Source organism: Erythrolamprus reginae, chromosome 2 (genome assembly GCF_031021105.1).
Source record: "Erythrolamprus reginae isolate rEryReg1 chromosome 2, rEryReg1.hap1, whole genome shotgun sequence".
Lineage (NCBI taxonomy): Eukaryota > Metazoa > Chordata > Lepidosauria > Squamata > Dipsadidae > Erythrolamprus > Erythrolamprus reginae.
The window spans coordinates 46,472,729-46,493,371 of NC_091951.1; the positions used below are offsets into that span (position 1 = coordinate 46,472,729).

A 20,643-nucleotide genomic window follows, 5' to 3' on the forward strand; every position below is an offset into this window, starting at 1 on the left:
CCCACGAAATAAAGAGTGGAGGGGGAGAGGGAAACAGGCAAGGAGCCTCAATGCGGAGAGTGAAGCCTGCTGCTCAAGTCAATTGTAATCAAGCAAAGCTGGACTTTTCAGCCCAAGGGACACATACCGGGTAACTTAAATCTCCACTTCAGTTCCAAGGTTGATCCTGCAAGGCCCTTTTTCTCAGGGATTCAAGACTTTTGCAGCAGGAGATGTTCAAAGCCCTCAGCAGCCAACCCCCTTGCTGTGGGTGGTCCCTGGAAGGGGCGGGGGAAATTGGCCACACCCACAAAATCCGCCACAGTGTGGGAGTAACCATTTTGGTAGCCCTTCACGGCTTGCAGCCTCCTCCAACGAGAGCGGCATCCCAGGAGAGCGAGGTAATTGCTGGGCAAGGGACCTCGTGAGCCTTTAGCAGGAATCTCATGCTAGCTCAGGAATTCTGGGAGTTGAAGTCCAGAGTCATAACAGAGCCAACTTTCCCCGCCCCTGCCAACGGGGTTGGCTGCTGAGGGCTTTGAACATCTCCTGTTGCCAAAGTCTGAATCCCCGAGAAAAAGGGCCTTGCAGGATCAACCTTGGAACTGAAGTGGAGGTTTAAGTTACCCGGTATGTGTCCCTTGGGCTGAAAGTCCAGCTTTGTTTCATTACAATTGACTTGAGCAGCAGGCTGCACTCTCCGCATTGAGGCTCCTTGCCTGTTTCCCCCCCCTCCCTCTTTATTTCGTGGGAACTAAGCATAAATTTCCTCAGTAATTTTGTTTAATTTGGAAGAATCTACTAGGAATTTTGCGGCCTGGGTTCATGCTTGTAGTGATGGAATAATACAGCTAAAAAGGTGGGAATAAAAGGCTTGGTGATGGGGGGGAGCAAAAGCAAGCAATTTATCTCGCTTGTCTGATGGTGATGCAGATACAGTACTATCAGCCTCAGGCTATGCGAGCCATTGGGTAAAGTCTGTGGTCTTGTTACAGAATGACTGGTCTGCCTTGCAAAATGTCAGTTGCATTTGACGTTATTAGAAAACTCTCTTGATTTGCATGCCGGGATGGAGGAAACGAGGCAAACTCAGAAGGCAGCAGCCGTTGGATTTCCTCTTCTTCCCACGTGGGTAAAGATGGCTCTTTGATCACTTCAACTCCTAGAATGTCTGAGCTAGCATGATTGTCTCAGGAATTCTGGGAGTTGAAGTCCACAAGTCATAAAAGAGCCCACTGGAATCCAGAGGAACTGAAAACAGGCAGAGTTTTGGAAGAGATGTTGAAAGAAGATGACTCAAAAGCAGGCTGCAGGTCCGAAGATCCTTATTTTACAGCTTTGCCTGGCATCGGCTGGAAGTCATTCTGACTGTTGCTATTAACCTGGAGAAAGAAGATATGTTGATTTTTAACACCTGGAATAGTATTCCTGACTCATATAACCAACTAAAAAAACTAGCGTTTGCTGTTCTTTCCTTATTGGGGTCTACATATTTATGTGAACAATAATTTTCAAGCATGAACCTTGTCAAGAATAAACTGAGAAGTTGTCTTATTGATGAGAACCTGGAATCGTGCCTAAAATTAAAAGCAACATCATTCAAACCTGACATACCCAAGGCAAGCCCATTGTTCACATTAGTGTTTGTCAGTCATTGCCACAATTTTATTTTATGCATACAATAAATTACAATAAATGAATATAATTTTATCAATAAATAATATCATTATTAAGTATGATATCAAGTTTTATTCAACATACCGTTTAACTAAGACTTAAAACTTTAACACAGAGACTACAGAGAGGGGGGGGGGGAAGGAGAGAGAGAGACATAGAAGGGTTTTGTGGTTCCCAGTTCTCTGTCCGAATGACCAGCTGGGTATGCGTGGCTAGGTGGGTTCATGTGACTGTGTGGAAGTGAGTGATGTCAAGTTAGCCATGTCCACTCAGGTTTAGTGGCTCCCAGTGTTTTTTTTTTTCCTGTGAGAAATGGGTTCTAATGGCTCTTTGAGTGTTTAGGTTTGTGGGTCTGCCCCAGACGCCTAATGGACCCAGTGGGCTTTCAGAAAGCGCTTGGGAGTTTTACTGAATTTGCTTGTATGTAGTTCGTGAAATTCGTTTGCTACTGCCTGGAACATGGCGGCAGCGGGGGCTCTAGACCGAATTGCGCCTTTGCGACCTCTCTGTGGTAGTAGACCTTGGAGATCTCCTTGGTTCACTGACGAACTCCGGGGGATGAAATGCCAGAAGAGATGTCTAGAGAAGTGCTAAAGAAAAACTAAATCCAAATCCGACCAAACACTGTGGCATCGGGCCAGAATACCTACGGGACCACCTTCTTCCGCACAAATCCTAGCGACCGGTTAGGTCCCACAGAGTTCGCCTTCTCCACATCCCATCAACTAGCTAGACAATGTCATTTGGCGGGGCCTAGGGGAAGAGCCTTCTCTGTGGGGGCCCCAGCCCTTGAATCAGCTCCCTCCTTGTCTTGCACAAGAATCTTAAGACTCATTTATGCCACCAAGCTTGGGGCCATTAGATTCTTGCCCACTGACTGATTAATGTGTTGTGAAAAAGTTGATTAAATGGGATTGACTGTTTTTTATAGCATTAGGGGTTTTGATATTTTATATTTAATTAATTGGATCTAAAATGTTATATATTGTTTTATTATATGTTGTAAGTTCAGAGAGAAATGGCATAAAAGTCAAAAAAATGCAAAACACAAAAAAATATAGGGTGGACATGTGAAGAAACACAAGCATATTGGAACTCAATTCAAATGTGGATAAACAAACTTCCAGCAGACATGGTAGATAAATCCACAGAAACTGAATTTAAACATGCCTGGGATAAACATATATCCATCCTAAGGTAAAATAAAGAAAATAGTATAAGGGCAGACTAGATGGACCATGAGGTCTTTTTCTGCCGTCAGTCTTCTATGTTTCTATAGAAAAAATGGTGAAACAAGTATAAAACTGAAACCAGAGATCTTCCTATTATACCTCTGATTCATATTATAGAAATGTGTAACTGTTCATATCTTGCTATGATTCATGGTGTGTGCATGGACGCATATATGGAGACTGTGGAAAAAAATAAAAGCTTCTCTTTCTTTTCTTTTCTTTTATAAAAGGCAATGCAATATTTCTCTGCTCTTTGCATGAGAATCTCCCATGCACAGAAAATCCACCGGGGGAACACTTCAGCTTCGGGGGCCTGTTACAAGTTGGGAAGGAAATGCAATCATTCAGTTTGTGCCTTTCTAGGATTCCGGACTCTCTCTTTACCCTAACCCTTTGAGCTCTTTCTTTCTTTCTTTCTTTCTTTCTTTCTTTCTCCCTTCCTCTCTTTTTTCTCTTTCTCTCTCTTCCCTTTCTCCCTCTTTCTTTTTTCTCTTTCTCCCCCTTTCTCTATTTTTCTTTCTCCCTTCTTCCCTCCCTTTCGCTCTTTCTTTCTCTCCTTTTCTTCCTATTTTGTCTCTCTCTCTTCCTTCCTCCCTTTCCCCCCTCTCTCTTGCTCACCTCCCTCTCTCTCTCTTTCTCCCTCTCCTCTGTCTCCCTCCCATCTCTTTCTCTCCCTCTCTCATATCTCCCTCTCTCATTGCTCTCTCCTGCATCTCTCTCTTTCTCTAGTCTTCCTCTCCCATTTCTCTCCCCTTCTTATCACCAACAGAGGAGGCTTCCCTTTGGGCAACCCTCCTCCCTCTCTCGTGATTCCCTGGCTAGCTGTGGCAGAGGCAGGAGAGTGCGTGTGTGCAGGGAGATCCTCCTTAAGTGAGCACCAAAACACTTAAGAATTCGCTTCCTGCTACTTTGAGCCGAAGCTTATGCTTTCACCACTCAGCCGAGGAGCTGGGGGAGGGGGAGCATGGTGAGCTGATGGCCAAATCCTTAGGACAGGAGAGAAGCCAGATACATAGACCTTCCTTAAGCGGATGGCCAACCACTGCATGTGCCTTTACGGCATTTGGAAAGTCGCTTGAGAAAGGTCTCCCTGTGCGTGCGTACACTCCCAGCCCCACCACATCCATCCAGGGGGTCATTAGAGGGTGAGGAGGGTTGCCTGAAGGGAAGTCTCCGCCAGAGGTGGTAATCGTTCTTCAACCAGCGCCGGAGAATTGGCCCCAGCCACTTCTCCATTCCCGCTATTGCCCTTACCTTCTCCTGCCAGGTGAGAGAGAGGTGGGGGAGGGGAGAGGCTAGCCAGTGATGGAACAGAGAGCCACAGGAGAACGCCCAAAGAGATGCATGCGACCCCAGAGCTGCAGGTTGCCAACCCCTGTTATAGGAGAATCACAATATGTAGATCTTCGGCAATGAGGACTTTAGGTATTCCCATGGCTAACTGAACATTGCTATGAATGTGTGGGAACCCTACTCCACCCTGAAGAATGAAATATTTGGGGGAATATTAAAAAGAAGCAGAATATTGTATTTCCCCCAAAGGGAGAAATGGAGAAACCGCTCTCAAGGTTGGCAGCAACCAGCCTCAGTCTCCCTGTCCCAAATGGAAACTGAGGAGGCCAGCTTTTAGAAATCCAGATTTGGTAATCCTTTCAGAAAGCCTGGGTCAGGCAGAAAGCTCAGATATGCAACACAATTTAAGGCAAAGGTTGACAAAGTTAGTTCAGACAAACAGCCTTGGGCTTGCAATTTCTCCTTTTGTCTATAGAGCCAATAATGACCCCTATATGACCCCATAGGAATCCAGAAGATCTAAAATCCACCCACTCTAAACTCCATTTTTCCAGCTGTCCCAGAATCACATGAGATTGGTGGTTCTGCTTCAGTGGCCGAATTCAAGAATATTTGCTACCGATTCTATGGACATGGAGTGGCTTAGTGGTCATGGTGTTGCTTGCTGGGTGTGGTGTGGTTTGGTGGGAATGGCTTGGTGGGCGTGATTTGGTGAGTATGGCAGGGGAAGCTTACTGTAAAATTCCCATTTCCTCCTGATTAGCTGAGACTCGGGAGGCAGAGAAGAGCTGGAGGTGGGGCGAGTGAGCTGTGGTATTTACTGGTTCTCCAAACTACTCAAATTTTCGGCTACCGATTATCCAGAACTGGCGAGAACCTGCTGAATCCCACCTCTGTTGTGCTTCAACAATAAAGGGATTTTATTTTCCCTTTCCAATCAGCCTCCAGCCTCCATTTTATTTCCAGTGCCAGCCTCCTGTATTGGAAATTAACCAGATGGATATTACTTCCAAAAAAATGAAAAAAACATTTGGAGATGTACAATTTTCCTTGCATTAATTTATAATTGTGTTATAGGACAGGGAAAGAATGGCAAGCCTTCCTTTAGCAAGTGGGGGAGCTGGAAAAGGCCCTTCCGGTGCTCAGTCTGGAATCCACGGGGAGATCTTGGCAAGAACTGGGCAGAAGATGCTGGAAGACGAAACCATCCTTCCACGAGGTCAGGAGGATGAGGATCCCCGAGGACTTTGCAGCCAACTCCACTACTTTTGTAATGGATGGTTGACACTAGAAAAGCACACAAATGCGCAGATGCTGGACCTGGTAGTTCTGGAGCAGTTCCTGGCGCTTCTGCCCCTGCAGATGGAGAGCTGGGTGCGGGAGTGTGGAGCAGAGACCAGTTCCCAGGCGGTGGCCCTGGTGGAAGGCTTCCTCTTGAGTCAGGCAGAGGAGGAGAAGGAGGAGCAGGTTGACTTGCAGGTGAGAGGACTTCCTCTTCGGATACCAGAAAAAGTTGAATATAATAGATAATATATTCACATTTTTGTACCCTTTTCATAGTTTTATTAAGCTTATCAAGATATAAAACACAGAAAATGAAAAAGTAGAAAATGAGGGGAAGGAAGGGAAGGGAAGTGAGGGGAAAGAAACGGGAGGAGAAGAAAGAAAATCATTGACTTTTTTTAGAACAGTCACATAAAATGTTAAAATGGTAACATTACAGGTTCAATGTTTTACATATTTAATATATACTGGCAAATTCTTTAACTACAAACCTACGTAATGAGCAAAACTCAAAGTTTCATTATTTTCCATCTCAAGAACAAAACCAAATAGTGGTTCCAAAGTAGAAAGAAGGTTGGGTGTGGTCTTTTCTTTAACTAAAGTAATTGATTTTGGTATCTCTGGTAGTTGCATCAGTTTTCCCAAAAACTTCTCCATTGTGGCCATTAAAGTATCCTTCCGCTTTTATGCATAGAGCGTTCTTGTCATTCTCAACATATATAACAGCAAAATTCAAGATTGTTTTTCAATCTCTTTTTGTATTAAATCTAAAAGAAAAGTTTTTGGTTTGATTTCCATACCCACTTTGAGAATCTCCTGAAAGTAATATATAAATCTGACCCTTGTATTTCTTTGCTTTGTCAAAGATCCAGCAGAGTTGGTAAAAAGTTCCTTTTTTACATTTAAATTTCAAACATGTATTTGAAATGTCTTTATATATCTTTGGTAATTTATCAGTGTTTAGTAGAAGGATGCATCATTTAATAAAAGATTCATTTTGCATTATAATTTAATACCAATTTTAAAGTCATCAACTACATGTCTTTCACTTGTTCAGGCATTATATTCTATATAAAAGTCTTTGCCTTTGGATCAACGTATTCAAATTTTGATGTCTTCTTACCAGACTTTCCTGGCATCCATACTATGTGGTAATCCTTCACTAATCTTTATATACCGGTAGTTCTCGTATCCATTCTAGAAGAAAGATTTTGCACAGCAATTTATTTCTTACTTCCCAGCCTAATTGATCGACACCGAGTGATTTGCTGTGATGTTCACTGGAAAAGAAACCACTTTATGATTTGTGATGACCATTAATTCTTTTCTCCTATTTCAAGTCCTTCGCAATGGAGATCAGAGATCCTGAGAGAAAGAGGCATCCGTCAAACCTCCCTCAAGAACAGATTTTCAGGGAGATCTCTCGGGAAGGTTCAAATCAGGACACCTCAGGAGGTAGTATAAGGTCCTTCCACTCCTTTGAGAATTCATAAATTTCTCATCTTTTCTGTGTCCTATTCTCTACAGCGTATCTCCTCCCATTTTACTAATTATGCCTTTTGAAATTCTGTCTCCCTCACAGGGAAGAATAGAAGAAACTTAACACTTTGTTTTGAGGGAGCAGAAACCAGGATTGAAGCTCTAACTCAGGTAACAGAAGAACAATCATTTACTTGATTTATATTTTCCATTTCCCTCAGGAAATCAGAGGAGGTAGATAGCACAGGTAATACGGTCATAAGTGTGAAAAATGGGCATGTCATTTTTTTCGCTGCTGTATAACTTTCAACAGTGACTAAAAACTAAAAACATTTTTTAGTCGAGAACTACATGTAGTGTCTTCTACCATTTTGCCCTCTATTTTTGGTTCCTTTAAGGATTTTTTTTAAAGACTAGTTATGATGGTTCGCTTGCGTTCTTCACAATTAGTTATGGAGTCTGAGTCCAAAGACATAGCACCTGACAGGGACAGTGATAAGGGGCCCGGGCCTTCAGGAATGACACAGCATGTCCAGGGCTCAGCGAATCAGGGAAGAACACGGCATGTTCAGAGCTCAGCCAATCGGGATGACACAGCAGGTCCAGGGCTCAGCCAATCAAGAGATGACACAGCAGGTCCAGGGCTCAGTGAATCAGAGGCAGAGATGGATGTCAGAGTGCGAAGGTCAAGGAAGAGAGATGCCTGATTGGCTAGGAGAAGAGTCACTCATAGCTAATGCTGTTGGTCATTGGGTCATGACCACACAATATTTAAGGGTGAGGCATGCTCCACCTTGTTGCAGAGAAACAACACCGCTCGTTGTGCAATTGTCTTATCTCTTGCTTTTGGCTTTGGGATTTAAACAGTTACTGTCTTGGCTTCGCTAATGTTTTTGGCTCCTCCAGATAATTTATTGAGGACTTCATCTAAGAACTCTGTCTACAACTAGTAACTGTTACAGTGTTATCTTTGCTCTGGGATTTTAGCCAAGTACAGTGATCCCTCGATTTGCGCGTTCTCGATTAGCGCGAAACGCTGCAACGCGGTTTTTCAAAAAATATTAATTAAAAAATAAGTCCGCGTTTTTTTTGCTATACCACGGTTTTTCCCACCCGATGACGTCATACGTCATCACCAAGAGTCACTTCTCTGTCTCTTTCTCTTTCTTTCCTGTCACTATGCTTCAATCATTTTCTCATTTCTCTTTTTTCTCCCCTTTTTTCTATCATTTCTCTCTCTCTTTCTTCCTCTCTCACACTCTCTTCCTCCCTTCTCTCTCCCCCCCTCCACTTGCCCACGAGAAGAAAAAAAGCAACCTCTGCCGGGCAACTCCCCTTGTGCCCCCGCTTTGTGCCTGCCTCTTTTGGGGATTTTTTTTTCTTTTCTTTTTTGCGCTGGCGGCGGGAGCTGTTGGGGAGGGCTCTGCCGGGAAGGCCTCTCAGCTGCAGAGCCGAATGGGGGCGGAGGCAACAGCGGAGCCCGGCGCTGGGGCCATGCGAGGCTGTTCATCCAGGGGGGCGTAGACTGGCAAGTCGCCCTCCTTTCTCTCTCTTTCTCAAGATCGCTTGCCGCTTGCCTATTGCAGCGAAGGAGGCGAAGCAAGGCTCCAAGCTGCAAAGCGGCAAGCGGCAAGCGATCTTGGGGATTCCCCTTTGCCTGGGCGGCGGGAAGACCAAGGGAAGGTTCCTTCAGCCGCCCAACACCTGATCCGCTCCGCAGCGCGGCAGCAGCAAGGAGCCGAAGATGGGGTTTCCCCTTTGCCTTTACCCCATCTTCGGCTCCTCGCTGCTTCCGCGCTGCGGAGCAGATCAGCTGTTGGGCGGCTGAAGGAACTTTCCCTTGGTCTTCCCCGCCGCCCACACACAAACTCCACCATCTGCACATGTGCGGCCATGAAAAAAATGGCGCACATGCGCAGATGGTGGTTTTTACTTCCGCATCCAGTATAACGCGGAAATCGGTTAGCGCGGGAGGTCTTGGAACGTAAACCCCGCGCTAACCGAGAGATCACTGTATAAATAATTGCTAATTTGCTTCTCTTAATAAAAAGACTCTTTAAGGGCTTTTATTATTTTGAACTTTTTGTATATATTAAATCCTCTTATGAATTAGACAGTTTGTGTACATCTAATTATTGGGACCGACATCATATGATTTCACAGCGATTTCCATGCTACGCCCATGCTGCCTCCCACAGCCAGCCCTCGAGCCCAGGGCCAGGTCAATGCCAGGCTAAGTCATAGCCTGCAATAGATGTGCAGAAAGGCGCTCCGCAACTCTATGGCGGCGGTTGGTCAGGCAGTGTGGCTCCATCAGTGGCCGCTGGCAAAAGGGTCCTGCCAGACCGGCGGTGGGAGAGTGCTCTGGAGGTTGTAGATCTTGGCCCACTCGCCCTGTGCCAGGCAGGAGCTGGAGTCCAGAAGGGTGGCCGAGAGCAGCACTGCCAGGAGGGCAAAGAGGTCCCATGAATCCAGCACCAGCACAGGCAGTCGCTCATGTCAGTTGCTGCAAGGGAGTTGCGAATGCGTCAAAAGGAAAAAGCAGGACTAGCCTCGCGGCAACTGCCTGAAATGTTCTTGCAGTGACTGCTGGACACAAAGTGGGTGGCCCCATGCCTTCCCCCCCACCTACTACAGGTGCTGTACCTGCATGGTTTAGAAGGGAATTTTAAAAAAAATCCAGCATGGGCAACAACAGCTGCACCTTCCCCTTTCCAAAACGTGGTAGGATGTGGTCTGAATAAGACCGGCTTGACCTACTGTTAAATGGCCTGCAGGCTCCTTCCCAAAGGGAAGGTGGCTCTTGTCTGCCTTCGCCATCTTCTGCAATGCAAGCGTCAGCACGCAAGTCCACTCTTAGTTTTTCATGCGCTCACCACTCAGAGAAAGTGGGACCACTGCAGGACGCATCGGCAGCAGGTGGAGGCTTCCTTCTGCCCCCATGCTTTTCTCCTCTGCTTCAGCCCAGAAACTAAGGATGAAGGGCTCGACCACCTCTTCACGAGTCCTTTCAGATAACACGGTGTGGAGATCAAAAGAAAGGGCTGCCAGTCCGGGCGTCCTTTCTCTTCCTGAGAACTGTGTGGGGAAAGGAAGAAGCATCCCCACTGACAGAGCCCAGAATTTTAAGACAGAAAAGTGAAAGGGGATTTCAGGGGCCCTGGAGAGAAACAACAACGCTATTCTGTTTGCTGCCAGAAGCGTGTGCTGAGGCCAACCCTGTGAGAAACAATCGGCTTCTCTACGGAAAACCTCATGGGCTTTACGGAACTATAGGGGAAGGGGAGCCTGGCTTTCCTCGCCCACCTCCAGCTGCGCTTTCCCCCTTCCAAAGGATATAATCTGAATCACACCAGCGGTGGTGAAACGTTTCCCCAAAAGGGGGGCAACAAATGGGAAGGGCGCACGGACTTGCAGCGCTTTGTTTTGATTTTGGTACTGCTGCTAAACTTTAGTTTTTGCATACTGTGTCACCTGAGAGGTCTCATGGAGAGGCAGGTGAGCCCCTTTGCTAGGCGGCCTCTCTCCCCCATTTATCCTGTACTTTAGCCAAAGAGGGAGGCCAAGGTTCAAAGAGGATGGGAGGGCTGGGACAAATCTGAAAAAAACAGACCTTCCTTCCATGCAGGGGGGTAAGGCTTATATTCCGAGCAGCAGTACAATCCAGATTTGCAAAAGGATAAGAAATGTTTTCCTCAGAAAGTGTTCTCCATTTTCTTATTTACATGCCAGCCAAGGGCTGAGAACACCAGAAGCTTCCTTGAAATCTCAGGAGGGGCGGAGTCTCTGGATGTTGATGACACACCACAGACATCCCTGGTTTAGTTCTCCCAGCACTTCCATGAAACTATTGGGCATGAGCAGGATTGCTCCTTCTCCGGACAACATAAGTCATTTCATAAAACATTACAAATAATTACTTTGTTTACAGGCACATTTCTGAAGGGTTAGTATCACTTACCAGTGGGTTTTCCAAGGCCCACCTGCCCATTGATTCTCTCAAGACACTGAGGGCCTTTTGATTGTGGATGAATTAATAGATGCAGAAGGAAGAGTGTTTTGATGATGGTTGGCTGCCTGGCTGGGTGTTTGGAAGATCAATTGATCCAGAAGGAAACTGGGCTTATTTAACCTGAATGGTACTGAACATCATAAATAATCAATCAAGTTGGTAAAGCGTGCCCAAAATATTTCTTTAGTCAAACGCTTTTTGTTCTGTCCATTTTGTCCTCTAAACCATGGATTCTTTCTAAGCATAACTACTTATCTTAATGTATATGTTTGCTTTAGGAATTTCTAAGCAATAGGAGAGATCCTGCAGTCCCTCCTCAGTCTGTTTTGTACTTTTTCCCCCTTTCAGGAGGGTCTTCTGCTCTTTGAGGAGGTGGCTGTTTATTTCTCAGAGGGTGAGTGGTCTCAGCTGGATCCTCACCAAAAAGTTCTGTATCGGGAAGTCATGCTGGAGAATTATAGGAATGTGGCCTCTCTTGGTAAGGGTTTCCTATTCTCCAGTCATTTTTGTAGTTAATGTCATTAGTCAGTTTTTACGAAAACATCTCTAAATAGATATCCCGTCTTCAGAAGGAGAAGGAAATGTTCTGGTTGTCTACGTCTCCTAAGTAGGAAATAGGTCTGTGGCATTCTGCGTAGATGTACCCTATCCAATTTGTTTTTATATTTATATTTAAATATTTTAGTGACAAAATAATTCGTTACTTTGAGGTAATGGCAAACCCCATCACACAGATTTCAACTATTTTTCCCCATGTTCCAGCAGACGTGGTTGGTAAATCCACAGTAACTGAATTTAAACATGCCTGGGATAAACATATATCCATCCTAAGATAAAATACAGGAAATAGTATAAGGGCAAACGAGATGGATCATGAGGTATTTTTCTGCCGTCAGTCTTCTATGTTTCTATGTGCTTCCCTATCATTCAAATTTTTTGACTTAACAAAGTTTTATGCCTCATCAATAAAGATACATTGGTGCCTCTACTTAAGAACTTAATTTGTTCCATGACCAGGTTCTTAAGTAGAAGCAATTTTTCCCATAGGAATCAATGTAAGAGGAAATAATGCGTGAAAACCCATTAGGAAAGAAATAAAAGCTCGGAATTTGGGTGGGAGGAGGAGGAGGAAGAGGAGGAGGAGAGTTACTGCTGAAGGAAGAAGGTGAGGGAACGAGAATCAAAAAAGTCCTAAACTTTAAGGCTTAAAAAAAAAAGGGACTGAGGCAGCGAGCAGGAGCTATACACCCGGCGCAAAGCTGCCTCCCATACACTGCACTAGAGACAGAAGAAACCCAGGGCGAATGGCAGAAAACTGGCCGGGCCTTCGTGCCGGTCTCAAATTTCCTGGGAAATTTATCCAGGTTCAGGTTCTTAAGTAGAAACTGGTAAAAAAAAATCTTGAACACCCGGTTCTTATCTAGAAAAGTTCTTAAGTAGAGGCATTCTTAAGTAGAGGTACCACTGTATTGTCATTTCTATACCATGCTATTATAAAGATACAAATATACAGTATATACAGAATTTGGCACAATTAAAGAGACAATTAATATGATTTTTGACAGAGTGATCCTTTTCCCTAAACTTTCTCGCTTTAAAAAAAATATATTTGGAATTTTCAAAGGTTTTACATACATACATAGAAACAAAAAACAATACGATAAATACATATATCAAAAGAGAAAAAAGAAAACATTAGATAAGGAGAATGGGGAAAGAAAAACCTAAACAAACAACAACAAAAACAATACGATATCCAACATTGTTAATAACTTATTATTAATATTCGTTTCTTTGACGTCAGTATATAATTGTAATTATTTATATCAATATATATTTTACATATATCTAAATAAATAGAGAGTGATCTTTTCCCCTAATGTTTCTCTCGTGTTCATTTCTCTTTCCCTTTGAAGGTGATAATGACAATGACATCCCTGGAGAACCAATCAAAGTGTTTGGACATGGAGACGTAATGAAGAAACCTGCAATTCAAACAGAATTCCATAGGCAGGAAAGAAATCTATCAAAAAACTGGAATAAGGAAAGCTCATCTTCGATTGTTGCTCAAATTCAGGATGTTATCGATCAACCAGGAAAACTAAAGAATAAATATATTGGAGAAGGTGTAAGACTCTTCAAAGATATATTAGATGTCAATGGACCCTGTCCTTTACAGGCCAAAGGACAAGAAAAATATTGGATATCCACACTTTCTCAAGAAAATGAGTCTCCAGAGTCACAGAATGGCTTTCACAGGGGAGAGACATCAAATAAATGCAATGAACATGGAAACAAGATTGCTAATAAAAGGACATGCGCAAGGAAGAAGCCATATAAACGCACGGAATGTGGAAAGAGCTTCAGAACAAGCAGTGATCTTACTTCCCATCAAAAGATCCGCACAGCGGAGAAGCCACATAAATGCATGGAGTGTGGAAAGAGGTTCACAACAAGTAAGGATCTGAAATGCCATCAAAGGATCCACACAGGAGAGAAGCCATATAAATGCATGGAGTGTGGAAAGAGCTTCAGCCAACATGGTACTCTTACTTCCCATCAAAGGGTGCACACCGGGGAGAAGCCACATAAATGCAGGGAGTGTGGAAAGAGGTTCACAACAAGTAAGGATCTTAAATGCCATCAAAAGATCCACACAGGAGAGAAGCCATATAAATGCATGGAGTGTGGAAAGAGCTTCAGCCAACATGGTACTCTTACTTCCCATCAAAGGGTGCACACAGGGGAGAAGTCATACAAATGCATGGAGTGTGGAAAGAGGTTCACAACAAGTAAGGATCTTACTTCCCATCAAAGGGTGCACACAGGGGAGAAGCCATACAAATGCATGGAGTGTGGAAAGAGCTTCAGAACAAGTAAGGATCTTACTTCCCATCAAAGGGTGCACACAGGGGAGAAGCCATACAAATGCATGGAGTGTGGAAAGAGGTTCACAACAAGTAAGGATCTTACTTCCCATCAAAGGGTGCACACAGGAGAGAAGCCATATAAATGCATGGAGTGTGGAAAGAGCTTCAGCCAACATGGTAATCTTAGTTCCCATCAAAGGGTGCACACAGGGGAGAAGCCACATAAATGCATGGAGTGTGGAAAGAGGTTCACAACAAGTAAGGATCTTAAATGCCATCAAAGGATGCACACAGGGGAGAAGCCATATAAATGCATGGAGTGTGGAAAGAGGTTCACAACAAGTAAGGATCTGAAATGCCATCAAAGGATCCACACAGGGGAGAAGCCACATAAATGCATGGAGTGTGGAAAGAGGTTCACAACAAGTAAGGATCTTAAATGCCATCAAAGGATCCACACAGGGGAGAAGCCATATAAATGCGTGGAGTGTGGAAAGGGCTTCAGCCAACATGGTACTCTTACTTCCCATCAAAGAATCCATTCAGGGCAGAAACCATATAAATGCATGGAGTGTGGAAAGGACTTCAGAACAAGCAGTGATCTTACTTCCCATCAAAGAATCCACACAGGGCATAAACCATATAAATGCATGGAGTGTGGAAAGGACTTCAGAACAAGCAAGCAACTTAAATACCATCAATGGATCCACACAGGGGAGAAGCCATATGAATGCATAGAGTTTGGAAAGAGCTTCAGCCAACATGGTCATCTCACGTCCCATCAAAGGATCCACACAGAGGAGAAGCCATATTAATGCATGAAATGTGGAAAGAACTCCAGAACAAGCATCCAACTTAAATCCCATCAAAGGATCCACACAAGGGAGAAGCCATACAAATGCATGGAGTGTGGGAAAAGCTTCAGAACAAGCAAGGAACTTAAATCCCATTAAAGGATCCACACAGGGAAGAAGCCATATACATGCGTGGAGGGTGGAAAGGGCTTCAGCCAAAATTATAATCTTACTTCCCATCAAAGGATCCACAAAGACTCTTAGTATGTATAGAGAACCTTATTTATATTTGAGGGCTCAAAACAAAAGTAATGTTGATTTGGGGGCGGGGTGGGGAAAGAGGATGTTGTGTTTATCTCTTGTAGCAAATTCCTTGCAGCATTTTAGAGACTAACAAATTTATGACATACTGTAAGCAGTGTTCCCTGTAAGCTGCGCCTATGCACACGTGCTCGCCCCAAAATACCCCCCTGCGCACCCTTTTCCACGGGGGTGCGCTCCCCATCCCCCTGCCAGCCTGTGGGGGTGTGCAGGGGCAGGGAGGCGCCGGCAGTAGAAGGAAAGGGAGCCGCGGCCGCCCCTGCCTCCCTACGGTGCCTCTGGCCCCCTCGCGCCCCTGGCCTCTCGGCCCTGCCCCCACCCGCCCGATCTGCCCCCTCTCCTCCTCCACCGCCTCCTGCCTTGGGGCGCGACTTCTCCCGCGGCGGGGGCTGCGGCTTCTCCTTCTCCACTTCTGCGCTCCCAGCCAGGGGGCTGCGAGAGAGGGTTTTGTCCACACGCTTTGGGAATGCCCACCCCGCCCCTCTCGCAGCCCCTTCGCTGGGAGAGCTTTCGTCCCAGACTTTCAGCAAGGGGGCTGCAGTAGAGGCAGGGCAGGCGCTCTCACAGGCCCCTTGCTGACAGAGAGAGGGAGAGAGAAAGTAAGTGAGAAAGAGAGAGAGAGAAGGGGGAGAGAGAGATAGCAAGAGACAGAAGAGAAAGAAAGCAAGAGAGATAGAAAGAAAGTGAGAGAGAAAGAAAGCAAGAGAGAAAGAAAATGAGAGAAAGAGAGAGAGAGATAGAAAGAGAGGGAGAGAGAAAGTGAGAAAAAGAGAGAGAGAGCAAGACGGGGAGAGAGAAAGAGAGAAATGACTCTTGATTTAAAGCATATGGTAAAAAGCACCCAAATAATAACAGAGAGAAAAAACCCCAGTTGTTTGTGTGTGTGCGTGTGTGTGAACTCTTTAACCATTTCCAATAGCTCACCTGTTATTGGAAATGGTTCAAGAGTTCACACACACACACACACACACACACAAAGGGGGGAGGAGACAGGGATGGAAAAAGGAGAAGATAGCAATAATTGTAATAGATTTTGGTTTTGTTTTATTATTAATTTCTTTTAATAAAAAAGAAGGGAATTTTTTTCTTGTTTGTTTGTTTGTTTGTTTGTTTGTTTGTTTATACTTCTATGCCGCCCAGTCCCAAAGGGACTGCCGCTCAGACACTATACTTTTCCGCCCACACAGAAAAAAAATTAGAGGGAACATTGACTGTAAGTTTGGGGATTGCAGCTCTAAAAACAGCTGCAGAACTATTGTTCATACTTTTGGCCATTTATAAGAATGATTATAAAGTTCTTAAAAAACATACATTGTCTTTATGAAACCAAAACAAAAATGAGTCAGATAAAGTAACTGGCACTTAGGTATGCTAATATGATGGAGGGGGGAAATTATTTCTCCAAGCAATATGCATTGTTTCATTCTCAGGCATGTTGGTTTTTGATCGTGGAGAGGGAATCAATCGGGATTATGGCTAAGCAGAGCTGTTTGCAGGAGAAGATAGGCTGCCATATCCATTCAGTGTTTAATTTTACCTGCATGGGTGATGAAAAGAAGTCAACAAAGCATATACCTGTATTGGTGAAAAAACCGGCTAATGTGACTATGCCGAGCTTTTCCAATTCTACAGAGCTGGCTGCCGGAAGAAATTTTTGGAATAGCTACATTAGAAGAAGAGAAAAGTGTCTTTGGATTATTAATTTCATTTTGCTTCCCATACCTATCTGACTGTATGTGAAATTTATGATAATAGGGGGAGGGGGGAAGGTTGCCCTACCCTGGCGTTCCCAAAATATGTACTGTAATTCTTTGTATATAAAAGAACGTAATTTAAAAAAATGAAGGATCCACACAGGGCAGAAGCCATATAAATGCATGGAGTGTGGAAAGAGCTTCAGAACAAGCGGTGCACATACATCCCATCATAGGCTCCACATAGTGGAGAAGTCCAATAAATGCATGGAGTGATGAAAGGGCTTCATCATGCATAATGAGCTTACTTGACATCAAAGGATCCACACAGGGGAGGTGCCATATAAATGCATGAAGCGTGGAAAGAACTCCAGAACAAGTATCCAACTTAAATCCCATCAGAGGATTCACACAAGGGAGAAGCCATATAAATGCATGGAATGTGGATAGGACTTCAGCACATTCCATAGTATTATTTCCCATAACATGATTCATGGGCTGGAGAATACCCAAAACATCCCATCATAGACTCCACATAGTGGAGAAGTCCGATAAATGCGCGGATGGCAGGGATTCGGAGTCCCCCCACTAGCGAAGGGGAAGTCCGTGCTGCCGCAGCCATTTAACCCCTCCCCTCCCCCCCATTTTGGACATACAGTATTTTGCTCTTCCATAGTATGGTGATAGCTAAGAAATCCACATTGGATTTAAATAAAGTTAATTCAATATTCCATTTATTTGTCCAGCTTCTGCCAATCTAGCAGTTTAAAAGAATGTAAAAAATGCAAGTAGAAAAATAGGGACCAGCTTTGGTGGGAAGGTAACAGCATTATTAGGCTGATCAATTTAGTCATGCCAGCCACATCACCACAAAGACTTCGGGTTTGAAACGGAGGTGAGCACCACCCTTAGAGCTGGAAATGACTAGCACATATGTGCGAGGGGAACCTCTTCCTTTACCTTAATTCAATATCATGTGGTTTTGTTCTAGTCATGTATTATACTCATGTACTAAACTCTTTAGTTGCTTTAAAAATACAGTGGTACCTCATCTTACGAACGCCTCTTCTAACGAACTTTTCAAGATACGAACCCGGTGTTTAAGATTTTTTTGCCTCTTCTTCCGAACTATTTTCACCTTACGAACCCAAGCAGCTGCTGCTGGGATGAAGGGGTTTCTTTTTTTCCCCTTTTTTGAAGAAAGAAAAGGGAGGGGCAGCTTGGGGGAGGAAACATTTTGCAGAGAACAACGTGCTTGCAAAGGAACTGAAAGGGTGTCTTTTGAAGAAAGAAAAGGGAGGGGCGCCCCCCCTTGCCTTTCTTCCTTCCCACTCACCCTTTAGCCTAGCCTTGCTTCCTCCATCTGCCCCCTTTCGCTGCTTGTCCCTGCCCTCTGTTCGCCTCCCTTCTAAAGTTTTGGGATTTTCCTGAAGGATTTGCACGCATTATTTGCTTTTACATTGATTCCTATGGGAAACATTGTTTCATCTTACGAACTTTTCACCTTACGAACCTCCTCCTGGAACCAATTAAGTTCGTATGGTGAGGTACCACTGTATATAAAAACAAAATGCGTGGAAGGATTTGGAGGGGGCATATTTCATGATTTGAGAGGCTCATGTTAATTTAAAGCTCCGTTGTCAATAATAGTTCTGGGTCAAGCTGGACAATAAAGAGACTGAAAAGAGCAGAGAGGTTCGTTCAGTTCTTTCCCTCCCCCCCACCCTTTCATTGTCCCCTCCATATTGAAAGGAATCTCTTCAAACCATTGAACTCTTCAGGTCTTGTGGTTGGAATCTTTTTCTCTGTTTATTCATGGTCTGTGGATTGATGAATCCTAGTATGATTGCTCAGGCTGGTCCAGGTACTTTCTTGTCTCAAAGGTATTTTTGGGTCATAGAGGTAAGCCAGAAGGGAAAAGACCTGTGATAAGCCAGAACGATCATAGGAAGGGGGGAGGGAGAGAATTATGCTTAGCATGGCTGAATAAAGGCGACGCAAGGGAAGACAACATAGTGGATACGAGAAACAAGCAAATTACAAGATAGTCCATTAATTAACCCTGCTGTTCTCCTCGCATATACTATACACTTGTTACCCTCTGGGTCCTTTTAGACCTGGAGTATAAAAAGGTTGGTTCTAGCTATTGGAATGGTCTTTTTGAATACTGTTTTCACTAGTATAGTGTTCCCTTGATTTTCGTGGGTTCAAACTTCGTGGAAAGTCTATACTGTACCACGGTTTTTCAAAAATATTAATTAAAAAAATAATTTGCGGGTTTTTTCCCTATACCACGGTTTTTCCCACCCGATGACGTCATATGTCATTGCCAAACTTTCGTCTCCCTTGAATCAATATTTTTTTAAATAAACTTTAATAAATAAACATGGTGAGTAATAATCTGAATGGTTGCTAAGGGAACGGAAAATTGCAATTTAGGGGTTTAAAGTGTTAAGGGAAGGCCTGTGATACTGTTCATAGGCAAAAATAGTGTATTTACATCCGCATCTCTACTTCGCGGAAATTCAACTTTCGCGGGCGGTCTCGGAACGCATCCCCCACAAAAAGCGAGGGAACACTGTATACTAATTTGAACATTTCTGAACACAATGAAAGGAAAATTGAAGTGAAAAAAATGAATGCTTATTTGTTTATTTTGCTCATAAAAGCACGCCTCCCCCCCATTTTTGTGCAATTTTATTCATTTGTATCTAGATTAGGCTGCAAAATCAGACTTTTTTTGACCATCTTTGGCATCGGCATACTAACTTGAACATTTCTGAACACAATGAAATTAAAATTGAAATGAAAAAAATGATGCTTATTTGTTTATTTTGCTTAGAAAATGGCCTCCCCCACCCCCGGCTGTGTGCAGTTATTTCACTTTATAGATAGATTAGCCTGCCAAATCAGAAATTTTGGACTATCTTGGGCATTGCCATACTAATTTGAACATTTCTGAACATAATGAAAAGAAAAATGAAATGAAAAAATTGATGTTCTGTTCCAAAGATTATATATTTGTGTTCCGGGTCATATTTTACCCGGACTAAAAAAAGGTTGCTTTTAGCTACTGGAATAGTTTTTCTGAATACTTTTTTTTTTTTTGCTAATATACTAATTTGAACATTCCTGATCACAAACAAATGAAAAATGAAATGGAAAAAAAAAAGGATTTTGCAGGCTAATCTATCTATAAATTGAAAAAATTGCACACAGCGTGGTGGGGGGGGCGGGCTTTTCTGAGCAAAATAAACAAATAAGCATTACTTTTTTCATTTCATTTTTCATTTCATTATGTTCAGAAATGTTCAAATTAGTAGGCAAAAGTCAAAGGTATTCAAAAAATTGAAAATTGGAAGCCTAATCTATATATAAAGTGAAATAACTGCACAAAGCTGGGGGGGGGGGTGAGGTCCTTTTCAGAGCAAAAAAAATATTTTTTTCATTTCATTTTTCATTTCATTATGTTCAGAAATGTTCAAATTAGTAGGCAAAGGGCAAAGTCTTGTTTCTTGCTTTTCAGTTTGCGATTTAAACAGTTATTTTCTTGGTTTTGCTAATGTTTTTGGCTCCTCCAGTTATTGAGAACGACTTTATCAGCGAAAAATGTGTTAAAATCCTCGGCACTACTCTGCAAGGGCTCCCCAACTCCCCCCTGATTAAGAAGGGTTACCACCGAGGTGTTTCTGGATGGGGCGGGGGTCCCTGAACTTGCCTTCAATTACCGCCCACTCCAGCAATTTTCTTGCAGCAAGGAATCCTTCCAAAAGAAAATTACCGGTGCTGGTGGTGGGGCTTCATGGTCACAAGCACCGCTTTGGTGCGGCACGGTTGGGCTCTCCTTTTTTCCCCTGCTGCTGCCGCTGCCTGCACACACCTCACTTTTTTTCCTCTCCTCCTTCCTGGCCTCGAGAGGTGGCCATGTGAGGCTGGAGGGGAGCCGGGCAGGAGAGAGGGAAGCTCGCCAAGCCCAAGAAGGAAGAAACGGAAAAAGTAAGGAGTGCA

At 43.8% G+C, this 20,643-nt stretch overlaps 1 protein-coding gene and 1 pseudogene across 3 annotated transcripts; one reads left to right on the plus strand and one right to left on the minus strand.

Annotated features, from left to right (window-relative positions):
• The window catches only part of LOC139160357 (zinc finger protein 721-like), a 42,197-nt pseudogene extending 41,874 nt beyond the window's left edge, over positions 1-323 (minus strand).
• LOC139160339 (zinc finger protein 665-like) lies at positions 301-16,031 on the plus strand. Of its 3 annotated transcripts, XM_070738106.1 has the most exons (6): positions 301-609; positions 5,259-5,660; positions 6,806-6,920; positions 7,048-7,115; positions 11,305-11,434; positions 12,873-16,031. In XM_070738106.1, the coding sequence occupies exons 2-6, from the start codon at positions 5,271-5,273 to the stop codon at positions 14,639-14,641; spliced, it is 2,472 nt and encodes an 823-aa protein (XP_070594207.1). In that variant the 5' UTR covers positions 301-609; positions 5,259-5,270; the 3' UTR covers positions 14,642-16,031. The 3 variants fall into 3 exon arrangements, with proteins under 3 accessions (XP_070594207.1, XP_070594209.1, XP_070594208.1); XM_070738108.1 differs by lacking the exon at positions 11,305-11,434 and having other exon boundaries at positions 316-380; positions 12,873-15,684; XM_070738107.1 differs by lacking the exon at positions 11,305-11,434 and having other exon boundaries at positions 403-609; positions 12,873-15,684.
• The last annotated feature ends 4,612 nt before the right edge of the window (positions 16,032-20,643 follow it).

What these genes read in the sequence shown, in the direction of transcription:
- LOC139160339 (XM_070738106.1), top strand. Translation starts at nt 5,271, where the DNA reads ATGGCAAGCCTTCCTTTAGCAAGTGGGGGAGCTGGAAAAGGCCCTTCC. An exon ending in AAATCAGGACACCTCAGGAG is followed by an intron (nt 6,921 to 7,047) that starts GTAGTATAAGGT and finishes TCTCCCTCACAG; the next exon opens with GGAAGAATAGAAGAAACTTA. An exon ending in GGATTGAAGCTCTAACTCAG is followed by an intron (nt 7,116 to 11,304) that starts GTAACAGAAGAA and finishes TCCCCCTTTCAG; the next exon opens with GAGGGTCTTCTGCTCTTTGA.